The sequence below is a fragment of the Lathamus discolor genome, chromosome 12 (assembly GCF_037157495.1).
Source record: "Lathamus discolor isolate bLatDis1 chromosome 12, bLatDis1.hap1, whole genome shotgun sequence".
NCBI classification, from domain to species: Eukaryota; Metazoa; Chordata; class Aves; order Psittaciformes; family Psittacidae; genus Lathamus; species Lathamus discolor.
In genome coordinates, this window is record NC_088895.1 from 1572483 (window position 1) to 1591124 (window position 18642).

The following is an 18642-nucleotide window of genomic DNA, read 5'->3' on the forward strand; positions in this document are numbered from 1 at the left end:
ATTGCCTGAGCCTGAAGGGGATGTGGTAGAACATGACTGTTTATGGCCCAGATGATGGAGGAAGCCCAGAGGAGTCTACTGGTGATAAAGCAGATTTGAAGCAGCTTATCCAAACCTCAACAACCCTGCATTACCTGAGGGCAACACTGCATCACCACCAGGGTCAGCCAGGACTGGAACCAGCAACAGCTCACCCATGTCCAACGACCCCCATGGGCACCCCAGTGCTGGCCCTCAGGAGCAAGCTCCAGCCTCAGGAGAACCCTGCATCTGAGGAAAAGCCAGGAGCCACGTGACAGCCTGGCAGGGAAAAGCCAAGCCTGCCTGGGGAAGGACCAGAGAGCTGCTCAAAGACAAAGCTGCTTGTCTGGAACAGCCTGGAGATTTGCATACTTCAAAGGGCTTAAATCACAGTAAATAAGCATGACAGTGCAAGAAGAAAGCAAGTGCAATGAAAGACCTGATTGTGGTTGCAGCAGCAGCCTGTCCTGGGAGCTTCCCTGCTCTGGAGGATACGAGGAAGAAGTGGGTTTTTCCATCTCCTACCACAGCCTAAGTGGCAAACACTCCCGAAGCCAAGTGAGCTGGATCAGCAGCACCAGCCCATGCTGGAGAGAAGATGAGGCTTCAGCTGAGGTGCTTCTGCTGTGCTCACAGGGCTCAGAAAGAGGATTAGCACCTTAACCACGTAATTACTCAGGACAAACTCTGCAGGTGTCTGCAAAGGCAGGCATGGATCCGCGGAGGTGACATCCTGGTTGAACCATGGGGGCTCCTCCCAGCACCGCACTCCTCCCGGCTGCTGGATGGATCTCACCACAAACTGCCAGGGCTCCACCTCACCTTCCTGTGTTTCGCCTGCCATGGGGCTCCTCAAGCCAGTTGGGATGGGGCAGTGGGAAACTACAGCCAGCCTGCCCCAGAGAGACATCCAAGGTGAGGGTCACCCCTCATTTTAGCCTTTTCCTCAGGGAAATGCTTAACAGGGAGAGTGGCCCATCCTGGGAACATGTGCAGCTCCCCAGAGAGCAGCTGGTGGGCACAAACTCCTAACTTGAGTGATTTACACCCCTGGAACCACAGAGCACAGAATGATTTGGGTTCGAGGGACCTTAAAGCTCCTCAAGCCCCAACCCCTGCCACGGGCAGGGACCCCTTCCACTGGAGCAGCTTGCTCCAAGCCCCTGTGTCCAACCTGGCCTTGAGCACTGCCAGGGATGGGGCAGCCACAGCTTCTCTGGGCACCCTGTGCCAGCGCCTCAGCACCATCACAGGGAAGAGCTTCTGCCTAAGAGCTCAGCTCAGTCTCCCCTCGGGCAGGTTAAAGCCATTCCCCTTTGCCATTTCCTCCCTTAGCACTGCCACTCAAACCTCACCAAACCCCAGGAGTGTGCAAGAACCACAGTCAAGGAAAGAGAAATACAAAGCAGCTTCCCCAAATTCATCCTCCCAGCGGAGGGAGCTGATCTCTGCCTGTGGCTGGAGGGCAAATCCTCAGAGGAAACCAGGCTCTGGAAAGAAAACACATCTACCAGAGCCAGAGCCAGCGCTATGCTGAAGGAGGCAGAAGCATCACAGGCAGTCAGGGTGTCCCAGGCACGATGGTGAGCAGCAGCTCCAACACGATCCCCCTGGACCACCCCACTGCAGCCTTGCAGACACTGCCTGTCCTCAGCAGCCTGCTCCACATGCCTGTGCTGCTCCTCAAGCAGGCAGACACGGACACCACGTGCTGCTCCGCTCCAAGAGGGAGGGCTGTGTTTGCAGCCTGTTATGACAGTTCTGGCAGCAAAGAGTTGCTGGGGTTGGTTTGTTTTTAAATCCTGAATTTCTCTCTACAGCAAACAAGGGGGAAAGTCCTGGTTCCTTCAATTAAAGAAATCTTCAAAGGCCACCCTGCACCTCCCCTGGATTCCCAGCCACCAGCAGCACAGCAAGACAGGTGTGGTGAATTATTCACAGGCCAAGGGGAATGGCTTTAACCTGCCAGAGAGGAGACTGAGCTGAGCTCTTAGGCAGAAGCTCTTCCCTGTGAGGGTGCTGAGGCGCTGGCACAGGGTGCCCAGAGAAGCTGTGGCTGCCCCATCCCTGGCAGTGCTCAAGGCCAGGTTGGACACAGGGGCTTGGAGCAAGCTGCTCCAGTGGAAGGGGTCCCTGCCCGTGGCAGGGGTTGGAGCTGGAGGAGCTTTAAGGTCCCTTGAACCCGAACCAGGCTGGGATGCTGTGATTTAAGCCTGTGCCGTGCTGCATGGGCTCCCTGTGGGGACAGGCACAGTGAGCCCAGTCGCATCAGCACCACCACAGCCCTCTGCGGTGTGGGAGGAGGTTGTAGGGTTGCAGCAAGGGGAGCTGGCCAGAGCAGTGTGCATTGCAGGCAAGCTCATGCAGGGGTTAGTGTGGCAGGCAGTGACCCCAGCACCCCACGCAGAGTACCTTGGAATAACCTACTTGGAAGTCTCAAATGCAGATAGGTCTTCTGCCCTGGGCTTGAGGCTAAACCAGCAAAATAAAATGAACAAGAAGAAGAAGGAATCCTCTGTGAGATGAGTAATGTCAGGTCATTTGTGCAACCTGCCCAGCTTGCCCAGAGCACTGAAGTGATCAGCAGCATCCAGGAGGGGCAGAGGGTTGGTATTACTGAAGTATTGTTAAACTGCTATCCCATTTCCGGCCTCACAGCCGCCTTCCCATCGCAACCACCAAGACAAAAGCCCTCCTGACCTCCCGGTGCCACGCACAAAAGCGGGCTGCAATTGTATTCTGATGGGCTCCACTAATAGACTATTATTTCCAACCTTTGCTCCCCCAGTGAAGGTGCAGGAGCTGGGCAGCCTCAGATCCCTCCTGAAGGGAGGGGACAGGACAAGACTCCAGCTTCAAAGGAATGAAGAGTGACTGCGCAGTCCCAATTAGAGTGACGAGCCCTGACAGGCACTGAAATGATGGCCCAGCCACCTTCTTTAAGTGAGACAAATGGGACCATCAGCTCACTATGAACTTGTTTCTGTCAGAAGTGAAAATTTACCATTTTCCACTTAAACTGAGGACTCTGAGCACGGAGACAAAACCCACTGGGAGCAGCAATGTCTCCGAAGATTCTCTACTTTGGTGGGACAGGAACCCAAATAGCTCAAGGCTAGCACAGTGAAGTGAGACCTGCTAGGTCCGTGTTCCTGCCACAATTCAGTGATCATAAACTTCCAGCCATGAATGCTGGCATCAACTGGTATTTCTAAACCCTTTCAGCCCTAACTCTCAGCTGTAGTAGTAAAGAGGGAAGGATTTGGTTTCAAACCCTGGAGGTGTTACCCCAGCGTACGTTCCATGCCATACAGCTTTCCAGATCCCTCTCCAGGTGTGATCCCTGGGCTAGCAGACCCAAGTTACTCATCCCAACAGGATTTCTAGAGGCAGGTGGTTCCAGGGTCCACGGCACTGGGAGCAGACATCTCTCACCCCACTACTAGTGAAAGATTTGGCTGTTAGTATTGGAAGCTGCACTACAGGCTGCTGGAGAACAGATTAAGAGAGACGACAAGGCTTTTGGCTTTTTCTGCTGAGCATCCAGAAGCATTTTTGCCCTTATTATTCACCAGACAAGCTCAGTGTTTGCTTCCTTGCAACGCCTGTAGGGAACAGTTGCAACAGGCAGATGGGGCTTTTCCTGTTCCTGAGGTCACTAGGGCGGTGATCCCTTCTAACAGCATCCCTGTTCAGCAAGACCTTCACAGCTCGAGGCCTCTGCATCCCTTCACACAGCACTGAAGAGACAAGGTTTGGCTGTGGCAACCATCAGCCAGAACGTGACACTCCCTGCCCCCTGGTTCAAAGCTGAGCAGCTGGGGAAGGAAGCCTAGATCAAAGAGTTTTATTATAACAACTTGTGCAAAAGCTAACCCAGACAGAGGGTTCTGTTGTGGTTGGGTTTAAAGGGTTTCATCAGGCGAGATACAAACTGGAGCCCTCCGATACCTTTTTGATAGTGTTGTGCTTGCTGTTGCCCCGGCTGGCGTTCTCGTTGTGCAATATATCCAGAGCTGTCTCCCTCTCCTTTAGCTTCAGTGCCTCAATTTCAGTCTTCAGCTCATTCAGCTGCTCCTGGAGGTGTTTGCTCTTCTCCATGTACTCCACCCTAGCACACACAAAGAGTCCTGTGTTAGGCCAGGGTGACACAATACAGTGATAACAGAATGATAACAGGAAAACCTTCTCTCTGTTACTCCTAATGTGTCGAACGGAAACCAGCCTGAGCAATGATGGGGCTGTTATTAAAGTGGGACCCAGGCAGCTGACCCAGGAACAAAACTAAGTTACATTACTGTATGAAAGGATAAAGGCAGGCTGGAGCTGCTGGATGGTATTTGTAAGTCTCCCCATCCCTGCATGAAGTTGCACCATGACATTACACGTCTCAGCCTACAAGGGAGCGGTTTTAGCTCTTTCCACTGCTCTACTCCACCGCACTCTCTCCCAAAGCCAGCTCCCAAACTCAAAGGCACGAATCCTACCAGTAAGGAAGGACCCTGCTGTACTGACTTTTCATGTTTTGGAAGGATTTAGCTTGTAAATTGTGTGGGAGCAAGCACTGCCCCCAAAATACCAGGTATCTCTTAGATAAGCAAGCCTGAGAGAGACAGAGGTCTCCCAGAAACAGAAAGGAAGGAAAAAAGCAATCCCAGTTCTCAGGACTGGGCCCTAACAGCCTTCCGTGCTGAAGCATCAACTGGAGGAAAATCACACCGTGCCAGCCTTGTACCCACAATGAAACACCGAGAGCCAGGGCAAAGCTCCAGCAGACCAACAAGAACCCTCTCGGAGAGCCAAGATTTGTAGTGAGCTTTCTCTCTGCACCAGAGGAAGAGCAATCCCAGAGAAGACAGCACAAGATGTTGCTGCTTTCAGGATTTGGCAGAGCCAAGCTCTTCCTGCTGAGGAGAGCAGGATGACCCAGTTAACAACCTGGGTACAGAAGCAGGAATTAGCCCCTTCTTTTCAGCTTCTATCTTTTTCCTTCTGGCTTTAGGAAGAGATTTCACCTCTGTCTCCAGCACACATTCCACACACAGGAGAGGGCACTGAGCAGAGGCAACATAAACCATCCCTCTGGGATCCAGGGGTGCTTCATTCCTGCCCTGAGAAGTTTTGGCTGGAGCACTATGGCAGAGCCCTTTCAGCTTTGATCTACAAGCCAGTCGATGCACAAAGCACATTATTACTACAGAGATTAAAATCGGATCTGCTTTGATTTCTGCTCGATCTGTCATGTTGAAGGCTACACTCACACCCTCAGGAAAACACAAGATCAAAGCTCAGAATCAGATCCAAACTTGCTTGTGTGCACTTTTTATATAGGAACATAACACAGATTCCAGGAAAAAGGGGTTAAAGCCCCAAAGCAGGAGCTCAGCACACACTGCAGCTACTTTCCATTCTCTGGACACACTGCACATGCAGGAGCACCTGCCTGCCACAGCTCAGCGCACCAGCAGCCAGGCTGCTCTTAACCTTCTACCAAGATGAACAATTCAAGCCTAAACAAGAGGCAGGATAATCTTACGGAGAGGAATTTCTGGCGCCCCCAACACAAGAAGCTCTTGGAGCAAACCCAGAGAAGCTGTGGCTGCCCCATCCCTGGCAGTGCTCAAGGCCAGGTTGGACACAGGGGCTTGGAGCAAGCTGCTCCAGTGGAAGGGGTCCCTGCCCGTGGCAGGGGTTGGAGCTGGAGGAGCTTTAAGGTCCCTTCCAACCCAAACCAGGCTGGGATTCTATGAATCAACAGTGCAGGGCTCAGCATGCTTAAACCTGCCTTTAAGCAGGCAGCAGGGACATGCCTGTGACACCAGGTCAACCAGAGCTACTAATCCAAGAGGAATCCAGAAGGCTTCTCTCCCCTTTTCACCTCACACTGGTGCCTGTCTGGTACTTAAAAACTACATTCAGCACCCATCCAATTCCTCCCACTACAACCGAGGCACAAATCCCAGTGCTGGACACATGCCACATACTTCTCTTTCTCTATTTCCATCGAAAGCCTCTTCATGTCAGTATCCTTGAAGTCAAAAGACAGGCTCTCACTGATGAGGTTGAAGCTTGGCAGGTCAGTAGGCAGTGCTGTTGTACTTGAGTTCATAGACTGCTAAAGAGAGAGTACAGATTAATCCCTCTTGGCACACAAATGTCCCTATAGCAAACGTTCTGTAACAAAGGTAAAAATCAAAGCAGCAACTAAGCACACAAACAACACGCTGCTTGCTAATGCTGTAGTAAGGGCCCAAACTGCTACTCACACAGGTAACAACACACTCTTCTTGGGGCTGGGTGTATTCTACCTTGCAGAGTGCTGAACTAGAAGGATCTCATCATTTGTATGGGGAAAGGGAAGGGGCACGTGTGGATGAGCTTTAAGGTCTCTTCCAACCCAAACTGGGGTGGGATTCCTGATGTGACACAGCCCACGACCCTGTTTGTCTGAACCAACCTCAAACTTTCTGGAGAACAGATTATGAGGCTGCTCTTCTGCTGGTGATCTTTTAACACAGGAGCTGGTGAGCACACCAAGCACTGGATCGGCTTGAAGAACACCCTGCTCCATTTCCAATTTGCTCTTCCATTCTATTGTTCCTTTGGGACTCCGCTCTTTGTGGTAGTGAAGAGGAGAAAGACACCTCCTGCCTTCAAAATCTATTGACAGAACTTGGTAAAATCAAGGTTTTATCGCTGCTGTGCCACTTAAAGTCAGTCAGAAGCTGCCTTTCGGGAGACATCTGACAGCTATTTAATGTCAGAGATTTAAAAAGCACAAGCTGTGAACAGTGACAATGCCAGATCCTGTATGACAGCAGAGTCCTGCACTCAACAGCTCCCCACAGTGTGAGCAAAGACCAACGTAACCCCAAGGGTTAACTCAGGCAGCAGTTCCAGCAAGGACCATGGAGATGCACCAATGTTCCAAGTGTTTAGGAACCACTGCCAGATTTAGCTGGAAATGCAGAGATAACACTGGGAATCGCTCCTTGCACCGGAGCAAGGATATGGGACTCTGTCCCTCCCGCAGGATGCTGCGATACCCCCCATTGACAAACACACACGGCCAGGCCCTCATATTTCATCTTCCCCTAAAAAAACGACCCTTCTCTTAGTCCAAATTCCTGTCACACCTCTAACAAAGGGGCTCATTCCCAGCAGAGAACAGCATCCTGCCTCCAGTCATCACTCTGCTCCTGCACTACGCTCAATGAGGTCGTAAGCAGCAGCGCACGTCAAGGATCTGAGTCACAACTGCTGCCAGTGTGCTCAGCCCTCGTGTTGGACAGGACTAATCCAGCCTGGCACCCAAAAGGTCACCCACCTCCCTGCTAGACACTTATGCTTGCTCTAATGGGTTCCTGTAATGACAACAATGTGCCCAAGCCAGCCTGGATAAGGGGGTGCTGGGGACGGTGCTGCAGAGGCTGCTCTGGCAGCACACACCAAAACCTGGTAGGATGGGGCCTGCTCCATCACACGAGCTCTTGAGCTTCAGCTGATTCTTTCTTTCCCTCATTCCTCCTCACTGGGATACTCCAGGGATTGTTTGCAGGCAGCTCTGCTTCAACAGGAGCCGCCAGCGCCGGGCTGCTGACAGATTTACTCTGCACATAACCTGCCTCTTCCCTCACCACCAGCCTGGAATTCACAAGTAGCCAGGGCTCGTCCCCTGCTCGCTCTTGGGCTGGACACAGCGAGAGGGACAACATTTAATGTCTGCTGCAGAGGAAGAGCTGGAAAGCAAACACCCAGTACAAGCAGAGACAAGGACCTCAAACTGCACTGCTCGGCCTGGCTGGAGCACAAGTTAGACTCACACCAAGGAGGCAGGAGTTCTGCCTGCCCTTTGCTGCTAGCACAGAGCACACTAATTGCAGAACAGGGCTGAAAGGGACAGCTGAATCCCTAAACCCCAGTCTCAAAGGAAAAGGGACAGGTCTGACAAAGCACTTCACTGATTCAAGTGCTTGCATCCCATTGACATTCAAATCCTATCCCTGTAAGGCACCGAGGTGCTCGCAAAGCCCTTCCCATGTGAGGTTCTAGGATCTCTGCTGGGCAGGATGCTCACAAGCAGGCTGGTGGCCTTCAAACCACCTTTAGCATTTCTTTTCAGCACAAGCTACTTGGGTTTTGTTTTGAAGAATAAACCCCAAAGAGCAGCAGTCGGATTTGAGCAGGAATTTCAGCTGCTGCAATCATTAAGCCCAGGTACCCATCTGTCACGGTTACACCAGCCACTTCCTTCATGAAGCAACAAAACAAATGGTGTAGAAGTTAGAGGAGCAGTGAGGAAGAGTGAGGAAACAGCACAGAGCACGCTGAAGGCTTTCAAAGATGTGGCTTAATGTCTGGGGCAAACATTTCCCTGCCATTGCAGTGATCCTGGGCAGGTCTCGTAGCTGGCACTGAGATTTTTAATCCAGGGATGCAGGATGACAAAGGAGACACAGACCTTTTCCTTCTGCGTCTCCTCACCTGGAACAAACTGCATAACCCTGTTTCTGCATTAAAGCGATTGCCTGCCATGAATACAGGTGACAGTGGACATCCCTCTGGAGTACAAAGCAGGAGAGGAAGAGGAAGCACAGAGCAACTCATGTCATGAGGCTTCCCCTGCAGGAAGAGCTCCTCGCACTGCCACTGCCTTTCCTTCGCTGCTCAAGGATGTGGGCAAGCCCAAGACAGCCACTTATTGCTTCCAGCAGATCACAGAAGAGATGAGTGCCTTTAGTCTTGCCCTGAGTAGTACCTGAAGGGCAATGAAGGAGGGGAAGAGCCGCTGCCAAGTGAGTAAGGAATGAATTGTTCTCCTAGCCCTGACGATCTGAGACTCAGATTCACGTCTCATTTCTCATGCATCACCTACCAGTCACATCACAGAAGCAGCCTAAGCTTCAGGGACTAAAAAGACACTGAAACAAGCTTTAAGGGACCAGCATTAGGTAATGGAAAGTTAAAAGGTATATATATATAGTTATATATATATAACTGTTTCTTGCCTTTTCTGCAACGTACAGCTAGGTTAAGGGTTGGACTCAATTATCTTAAGGGTCTTTTCCAACCTAATGATTCTACATCCATCCACTCCCTGCTTCCTCCCTTGCTCTTGCTCCTCCGGAGGGAAGTCCTGCCGGCTCTCAGTGCCAGGGGACGACACAGCACAAGCTCTGGTACCATGGAAAAGAACAAGCTCAGTGTTATCCTCTCACTACAGAAGAGAGGAGCTGGAATCCTGCACCGCTGGGCAGAGCTGCCATTCACCTGAGGGACATGAGCCTCCCAACAGCAGCTTTCAAACTGCTTCATCCCTCAGGCCACCAGCTTTGAAGTGAGCATCTTATTCTGGCTCATGTAGCAGAGGGATAAGAGGAGCCACAGGGGACAGGGGAAGCAAGGCAGGCACGACAGGGGATGGAAGAGCCCAGCAAGGAGCTGTCACCTGGAAATGGGCACAAACAGCACCACATCTCTCTTGTGCTGAGGGCTCCAGAACTAGGATCCCAGAATCCTAGACACTTGTAAAATAAGGAGCACTCCAAGCTAAGCTTTAGCAAGCCCTGGAGCTGTCCCGGAGCTCAGAGCACCTGCCTGTTTCCCATCTCTGCAACTGTGAAAAGCTCTGAGACACTTTTGCAGGGAACTTCAGCAGGTTCCTTCATCTCCATCCTCTTCAATCCACTCTTCAGAAGTTCCCAGAGGATGGGAAGGAGCCTGCGGGTACAGCATTAGAGAAGTGGAGGAAAGGAACTGCCAGACAGAGCAGAGCAATGGTCATTTAGTCCAGGACCAGATGCTGCAGAGGAAGGTGTGAAATCCTCTTAATGGGCAATCATGGAACAATCTCCCTCCAAGGAAGTGGGTTTTAATTCCTGCACACAGGGGCACAGTGACCACTTTATGGCAAAGAATGAATTTACAGCTTCTGAACAATGTCTATCCCACCTAACAAGGATCAGGACACCTCTGTTCAGTATTTAACCCTACTTTAAAGCTGTTTGCTCCACACGTGCTAGCAAAGCGTGGCCCTGACCTGGGTGTTAAATGGATTCTAAACGTGCTGCCTTTAATTTCTCCAGCAGCAGCTTTGCTCTTGCAGCACGAGGCAGGGCAGGTGGGGGAGAAAGAAAACAACAAAGAGCAAAGTAATGGATGAGGTGTCTGGATGAAGGGAGCAAGCACTGCAAAGGGTTTCTGAACCGTAATGCAACGGGACAGCTTATACCCCTCCACTGAAGGGATGGAGATAGGAGACTCCTCCAGGCTACAGAGGAAGGCACATTTAGGGGCTGGGGATTACAATCCAGCTCGCTCTTACTGTGTAGGATGACTTGCTGGTGATCTCTAACAGCTTCTGCTTCGCTCTCCGCTCAGACTCACGGGCCTCCTGAAGATCCTGCTTCAGCTGATCAGCCTCCTTCGCCCTACAGAGATACAGCAAAAGGCAACTATCAGACAGAAGTTGAGAGGAACGAGAAGCTGGAGGAGCAGCATCACAGTGCAGGTGTGCAATAGGTTGAGATTTGACCCACAAGACCTAAACTAAGAAATCACTGGAGCAAGGGAAATGGCAGAACCTCTGACACGTGAGATGTTTCAATAAGCACAGAACTCCGAGCCACAACAGGGCAGCTCTGCCATGGGCTGTGTGAGCATCAGTGAGCAAGGCCAAGGGCTGGAGAAGGGGGCTAAGGCACCAGGACAGGGAGAACTTCAAAAGTTAAGCTCAGACCTAGAGCAGGAGAGGCAGTTCTCTGACAAGTTACCTTCCACTAACGATTATCTGCTGCATTCAAAAAGGAAGCAGCACCCAAGATTTGCCTACCAGCAGAGCCCAACTATTCTAGGACTAGTATTTACCCTCGAGGCTCAAGGACTTCCCCCCAAGGAGAAAGCCAAAGGAGGAAGGGTGCTTTCCCTGCTGGACTGAATTTTGAGTATAGACTTTGTAAGATAGAGACCAAGGCAAGATGAGATGGACAAGGGCAGTGTGCATCCAAACAGAAGGGCTGATGCCAAACAAGCTCGCACATGGAAAGGAGTAATCAGCTGGAAGGAAACAAGAATGATCTTTCACTTGCCCACTACCAAATGCACCATGGGACCTAGGCTCTGGTATCAAGAGGATGGAAACCAGGTTTAACAAGAAGCAAGGACTCCAGGAGCTAGGGGTTAGCTCAAGGCTAACCTGAAACAGAGAGCTCACCACCAGGAAGGAGAACTAAAAACTGAGAGGTAAACAGGAATAAAGAGGGAATAGGGAATGTAGATCTACCATCCAGAGGAAAAACCAACCACAAGTGTTATTAATGTCACATACTTTGAGGAATGCAGTGGGTGTTTGCAGAAATCACCCCAAAGAAGAGCTGTTGCTGTCAGGGCACAAGAGGCACAGCATGCAGAACACCAAGGGCTGTGGGACCTTCTCCCCTGCTGACAGCCCCTCTCCTTGCTTCCACCACAGTAGCCCTCCCAGAAGAAGGCTTTGGAGAAAGGTCTCTAGCTCTAAATCAGGGAAAGATCAGAGCCACCACTGTTCTACCAACACCGTTTCCTACCTGGGGACAGCCCAGCTATGGCAAACAGCAAGACATAGAGAGATGGATGGAGAAACCAGCCAGCCTTGGGGCCATGCGCTGCTGTACACGCACAGGAGGCCAAGGACTCACTGCACACCCTTGGATGGATTAACTCAAGGCATGAGCCACTCTTTCAGCCAAGTCAAAGGGGGTTGGAAAGCAAAGCAGAGGCAGCTGCAAGGTTGGACCCTCTGACCTCCTCTCCGACTCCTCGGCCATTTTCAGTGCCAACATCTCTGCCTCCAGCACCTTCTGCTCCATCAGCCGCTTCTCCTCCTCCGTCCGGATAGCCGTGGCTTTGATCCGCTGCATCTCCTGCTCAGCCTCGGCTGCCTTCTGAGCCAGGAGCTTGGCCTCCTCCTCCGTGATCTGCGCCTTCTCGGCCAGCAGGTCTGCCGTCTCTTCGGATCTCATCTGAGAAACAAGGCACATGGAGCCATCAGGCACATTGAATGTCCCCCCAAATGTGCTCAGAGCCTCCAGAGCAGAGCCCCAAGCTGCTCGCTCCACACGGCTGCCCACAGAGTGCCTCCCTCCCTTCCACGTAAGCCAGCAGCTTCTGCAGCCAAGACCTGGATGTGCCAAATGCCTCTGTTCCAAATCATCCTCCTTTGTGCCCCTCCATCCACCCTCCTGATCACCATCCACCAGCAGCACTTTGAGAACAGAATCACAGAATCAACCAGGTGGGAAAAGCCCTTTAAGCTCATCCAGCCCAACCGCTGCCCAGCACTGCCAAGGCCACCACTAACCCATGGCACTGAGGGCCTCATCTGCACAGCCACAGGACAGTCACAATGTGCCTCCTAAAACACTCTGGCAGTGGAAAGAGTGAGGCAAAGCCGCAGTGCCTCAGGAAACAACCTACCAGAGCCTCATTGGCCATTGTTGCCTCTTCCTTTAACTGCATCAACCGTCTCTCCAGCTCATCCCTTTTCCTTTCAGCCTCTTCCCTCATTTGCTTCTCTCGAGCCAGACGCTGCCGTTCCATCTAGGAGAGAGGGATTGGGGAAAGCAAGGAGAAACAATACACATTAGAAAGGCTTTTCATAGGATGAGGAATGGTCACTGTGTGTGGTTAGAGCACAGGACTGCACCGCTGCCTTCCCTCTGCTTATCATCAGGAGCTTCACTACCTGGGGGTGACCTGATGCATTCAGCTCCCTTGAAAAGGGCCATTCCTGAGACAATCCCTATCCTCTGATCAGGCTGTTCCCTACAGCACAGCCACACAAGCAGGTGACTGCATCCCAAACAGCTCCCCCCTACACTGCCTCACAGGCAGGCTCACACAAGGAAGGTCCCAAGAGCTCCAGCTACCCGCAGAGCTCCTTACAGCACATTGACCAGACAGCAAGGCTGGGCTTAAGGGCAGGCTGAGGGCATCTTCCAAGCACCAAGTACAGACACACGGCAAGGCAGGAGTCTGGAGGACGTGGAGTGTTCCTGCTTTGATCAGACACCTAACCCAGCGGGCCTGAAACTTCACCTCCACTCATTCCTAGTGGAGGGCACGAAGCTTGCAACCACCTCTGCCAGCTCCTAGATCATGGAATCACAGAACCAGCCAGCCTGGAAAAGCCCTTTAAGCTCATCCAGTCCAACCGTTGCCAGCACTGCCAAGGCCACCCCTGCCCCATGGCACTGAGGCCTCGTCTCCACGGGCTGTGAACCCTTGCAGGGCCGGTGCCTGCAGCCCTGCCCTGGGCAGCCTGTTCCAATGCCTGAGCACCCTCTGGGGCAGGAATTGTTCCTCAGCTCCATCTAAACCTGCCCTGGTGCAGCTTGAGGCCGGCTCCTCTTGTCCCATCCCTTGTTCCTTGGGAGCAGAGCCCAGCCCCTCCTGGCTCCATCCTCCTGTCAGGCACTTGTAGGGAGCCATCAGGTCCCCCCTGAGCCTTCTCTTCTCCATCTGAACCCCCCAGGTCCCTCAGCCGTTCCCCATCACACTTGGGCTCCAGGCCCTGCACCAGCTCTGTGCCCTTCTCTGGCCCCACTCCAGCCCCTCAATGTCTCTGTTGGAGTGAGGGGCCCAGAACTGAACACAGGATTCAAGGTACATGAGCTCTCCCCCAGCTCCATCTGCAGGAAACAGCAACACTTCCCCAGGAGGGGAACACCCAAGCTGAGAGAAGCCACCAGAATCCACCAGCTCTTCCCAGCAGATGCTGAGAGCATCGTGCAGACAGAATGTGCCCAACCGCTGCCTCTCCACTAACCAACAGCCCAAAGGGAGCCATTGGGCTGGTAAGCACACCACGTTTAATCCCTCCAGCAGGACAGCCTGGGTGTGTTATCAGCATCCCCACTGCAGGCAGGACTCACAGCTTGGCACAGGCCCCCCGCTGGCTTTAATAAGAGAAATAAGCGTGACACATCTCTGCTCCTCGGACACCAACTATATTCTGAGACTCCCACTGCTCAAACAGCTCTGCTGCCTTCTCTTTAAAGTTCCCCTCATTAATTATCATTACGATCTGCATCCCGCTCGGGACCTCCACTAACAAGAATTCCCAATACAAAAGGATGATCCAGAACCAGTTCCTAACTGTGGGTGCTGGGGAGGGAGGAGAGCAGGCAGCAGCACAGTGGCTACAGGAGGGCAGCCAACCTGAGCAGGAGCCTGACCTTTCCCATAGGGCACAAGTGCTCTGGGTTGGAGACCCCATGCGAGGTGCTCAGCTCCTGCTGGCCTTCAGCACCCTCACCTCTCCCAGCAGCCTGGCTAAGCACAGATCCCAGGTCCTGCTCCTGTTATTCCAACACATAAACCTGCCCCTGAAGCCACCAGCACTTGGACACCTCAATGCTCCCTCCACAGAGAGCTTTTGCTCCATGGCACCAACTCCTTACGGACCAGAGGAAGCCAGAACCCCCCATTCCCAGAGGAGCTGGCCTAGTTCTGCTCACTGTGACTCATGTCCCATCCTCTCCTGCCCCATGAGCTGCAAGAAGAACTGCTCCAGGAGGTGCCAGTGGGACAAGCCACGCCACATCTCCAGGTCAGCCCAGCACCTCAACGCCAAGCCCAGCCCCATGCAGTCACCTCTGCTGCCATGCTCAAACCCATTAACTTAGCAGTCCCTTGAGCATCAGGCCCTCCTGGGTACAAGTGGCTGCTCTGGTTTCTCCTGCTGCAATATAATGGTTTTATTGCAAAAGGGCCATTTATATTCCAAGCACCAGCACTCAGATTAGCTGTGCAGGTTTCAGGGAGTAGAAAAGGTCTACGAGCAGAAAACAATGATTCAGACAATCCAATTTGCTGATGTATGTTCACTGCCTCCACGCTGGTGCCTCCAAAGAGGCGTTCTCACTGCCTGGGCTGACCTGCGGCAGATAAAGGGGGCCAGCAGCAGATTAGCATGCAAGCTGCATGCCCCAGCCCCAGCGTGCATTCCATCAGCAGGCAATTAGACAAGGAGGCAAAGAACCTCAGCAAAGCACAGCTGCCCCTCACAGCCTCTGCTTTCCCTACAAGCAAATACCCCCTCACACCGCAGCTTCGCAGCCACGGAGCCCAGGGGTAAAGCAAGGCAGGGAAGATGTGCACACACTTGCAGGACACTCGGATCAGCTCTTTCCTCCCATCATCCCAGTTTGGTGTTCCAGTATAGGGTCTGGATCCGGGCTGCCATCGGTCTGCAGAGCCAAGCTGGGCATGGCTGGCGAGCTGGGAGCAGTCTATTAACAAGATGTTCACAGGCCCTTCCCTCAAAGCTGCTCCTTGTGCTTGATGCCATTCTGGAGACTGCTCCCTCCCAAGTTCATTTGCATCTCTGATTTCAGCTCATGGTTTGGTTATAGGAGATGTCTCTCACCTGCTTCCTGGCTTTCTCCTCCCTGGCCTGTGCTTTCATCTGCTGGACCTCCAACGAGTCTGCCTTCCTCCTCCTCATGAAGAGGTCGTGGTTTCCAATACACAGCTGAAGAATCTATTCCAGTCGAGGGTGAAGAGTGGAGAGAAAGAGCTGTACACATGACGACCATGAGGTGGTTTGTATTCCTGACACACACAGCCACTACAGCTACTTGGGTCTGGGGCTTGTAAGCACCTCCACCCACTATCCCAAACCCTATGAGCTACCATAGCTCCCTGGTCCTCACTGCCCCCTTTCTTTACGCCCAAGATCAACTTGTGCCTTCCCTCAAATGCATGTTTAAAGCATTGAGATTGAAAAAAGAAACAAAAAAAAGAGGAAGAAAAACCTTTTCCATCCTGGACAAACAGAAGGTTTATAAAAGACCTCCTTGAACATCCCCAGATATCTTTGCTGAAGGGTTTGAGGACCACCATGGGTTCCTCTGGTACTCAAGGACAAGGGAGGTGGCAATACTAGAGGAGGGTTAGCAAAGGGATGGGTGCACAAGAGAGTGAAAGCTCTTCTCAGCAAGAACAGCAGGTTCTAAACTGGGATTCATTTCTAAAGCACTGATTCACAAGCCCATCTGCTGTTCCACAGGTCACAAATGACTTCTCTGGAGTCACAGGAGCTTCAACACTATGAACGTGGTGCAGTGGATGTGGTTATGTCAGGAAGCCCCACTTCCCTAAGGCATGGGAAGTATAGGACAAGCTCCAACCAGGACAGCAAAGGACCCTCATGCAACTTAACAACGGTGCACAGCTACTACAGGACCTGGATCAAAGCTCCTCAAGATACCAAATGCACAACACTGTCTAAAGCTGGTCTCTAACACGGATGCTCAACATAGCCCCCACCATCTTTGTACAAGGAGAGTGTCCTCAGAGGGGATCAGCCTAGGAAAAGCCAGGACTGTGACTGGCAACGGTCCCAGAACAGGGAGATCTACATCACAGGACAGAATGGGAAAGGTCTGCAGAAGAAAGGGGATCTGGAAACAAAGATCATAGAACCCCAGCCTGGTTTGGGTTGAAGGCACCTTCAAGCTCAACCCCCTGCCACGGGCAGGGACACCTTCCACTGGAGCAGCTTGCTCCAAGCCCCTGTGTCCAACCTGGCCTTGAGCACTGCCAGGGATGGGGCAGCCACAGCTTCTCTGGGCACCCTGTGCCAGCGCCTCAGCACCCTCACAGGGAAGAGCTTCTGCCTAAGAGCTCAGCTCAGTCTCCCCTCGGGCAGGTTCAAGCCATTCCCCTTGGCCTGTCCCTACAGGCCCTTGTCCCAAGCCCCTCTCCAGGTTCCCTGCAGCCCCTTCAGGCACTGGAGCTGCTCTCAGGTCTCCCCTTCAGGAGCCTTCTCTTCTCCAGGCTGCCCCAGCCCAGCTCTCTCAGCCTGGCTCCACAGGATGAGGGGACAAGAAGTTTTTATTCACTGAGTGCTTCCACCGTGCAGGTCAACCCAAGGGCTCAGCAAGGGAACAGAAAATACCGGAGAGGGGGGAAGATGTTTTGTGAATGAGTTCGATTTGAGCTGCCCCTTCCTCTTCTCGAGGCTCTCAGTAGTAACTGCTACCAAATGACATCTAGAGCCCAGGCAGGCCAGCACACTGCCTCTGCCTGCTTCAAGGAAAGCCCGAAACGAACACTGCCTCGTACTGCCTGCAGAAACTACTGCTGCAGCCCATAAAAATGACTCTGTCTGGAGACTTACCAGCTTATTCACACGCAGCTTTGATGAATTGAATTTAAAAACATCAATCTTTTTGTCCAATGGCTTAATGGTAAACTGAAAAGGGAAAAATAAAGAGGGAGAGAGTTATCAGAGAGCAGTGCATTTAATAAAGACACAGCTATAAATGTCTTACTGAAAGCTCTGGCTCGGAGGAGGTCAGCAGTGTCAGACAAACAAGGCTGAGAGCTGTCCCTGTGGCTTTTAGCCAAGCAAGAGAACCAGTATCAAAAGCAAGCAAGGAGACAACTGTCCCTCCGCTCAGACAAACGTGAGGCCACAGAAGCAATGAGAGTGCTGTTCACCCACAGACTGCAACACAGCACCCTGCAGAGGGCAGAGGCAGCCCAGCACCTCTGGAGGCAGGATGCTGCTCTCCTGCTGCTCCAGAGAACAGAGAACCTACAGCAGGAACTCCTGATGCTTGTGGAGGGAGGAAGAACAAGCTCAGGTGCCTGACGGTGGGCAGGAGGTTGCATGAGGAACACAGCAACAGGAGCTGCTGCCCTTCCCCGTGACACCTCCACTCACAAGGGCTGCCCAGGAGGGGTTTGCTCTCTGGCAGTCAGCCCTGTCACAAGCCTGTTCACTCTGAACTCCAGTATCCCCTCTCTCTGTATTCACACTCTAGGTACCAACCAAACAGCTCCAGCCATGGCCTGGGTTTACCCTCTCCAAAGAGCAGGACACAGGTGGCAGGACCAGACTCCAGCAACTCAGCCCCTGCACAGACAGGTAACTGCACTAGCTAAAGGGCACATGAAGAGCTGGAGTGCTCACAGCACAGCATTCCTTAGCAGCATGCTTATATTCCATCACTCTGCCACACACTGCAAAACCACCCAGCTGAGGAGACAGCACTCGAGCAGTCTGTGTCCATTAAAGCAGGCCTATTTGTCAAGCCATGGCACTGCCTGACCAGGGCTGGGCAGAGCTGGCCCTGGCTGGGCTTTGTTTCATCAGTTTAAGAGCCAACCTTTAGACTTTCACACAGGCAGATGTGAGTGCATGTCCCTGGACTGAGGCTCCAGCACAGCCCTACCAGGCCTGGAAAGCAACAGCCAGGAGAGGAACCGCAGCTCCAGGTAAAGAGCCGGTCTTGCTTGGGCTGGATCAAAGCCCTGTGTGGCTGACGGAGCTGTCACAGCCAGCTGTTGAGCCTGTTTACTACCACGTCAGCTCTGCCCATGGTCACTTCATTACGCAGATCAGTGACCTGACGGAAGGTAACACTCCTTTCTCCCAGGAGAAAGCTCTGTTACAGCCTTGTGTCAGGAGCTGGTTAGGGAGGCTCCTGAGGCAATCACTGAGCAGGCAGCTGCTGCTGCACTCGTCTGTCACAGGCAGGAAAGCCCCTGGAAGTGACCAAGCGTGGGGCTGTCCTGCAGAGCTGGGAAGCTCTTTATTCTTAGACAAGAACTCCAGCATGGCCTTACTGCACA

General features: G+C 52.6%; 1 protein-coding gene across 11 annotated transcripts in view; it reads right to left on the bottom strand.

Moving 5' to 3' along the window:
• Positions 1 to 18642, bottom strand: part of NF2 (NF2, moesin-ezrin-radixin like (MERLIN) tumor suppressor) — a 46626-nt gene that overhangs the window by 6499 nt on the left and 21485 nt on the right. For 3 of the 11 annotated variants that reach the window (XM_065693172.1, XM_065693182.1, XM_065693175.1), the window contains exons 9-15: positions 17183 to 17257; positions 15428 to 15541; positions 12475 to 12597; positions 11803 to 12020; positions 10346 to 10451; positions 6006 to 6136; positions 3973 to 4132 (exon numbers count right to left, since the gene is read on the bottom strand). In XM_065693172.1, coding sequence (XP_065549244.1) covers positions 3973 to 4132; positions 6006 to 6136; positions 10346 to 10451; positions 11803 to 12020; positions 12475 to 12597; positions 15428 to 15541; positions 17183 to 17257 — 927 coding nt within the window. Of the gene's footprint in view, positions 1 to 2433; positions 2535 to 3972; positions 4133 to 6005; positions 6137 to 10345; positions 10452 to 11802; positions 12021 to 12474; positions 12598 to 15427; positions 15542 to 17182; positions 17258 to 18642 lie in introns of all 11 variants that reach the window. The other 8 variants (XM_065693178.1, XM_065693177.1, XM_065693173.1 and 5 more) reach the window with 6 other exon arrangements.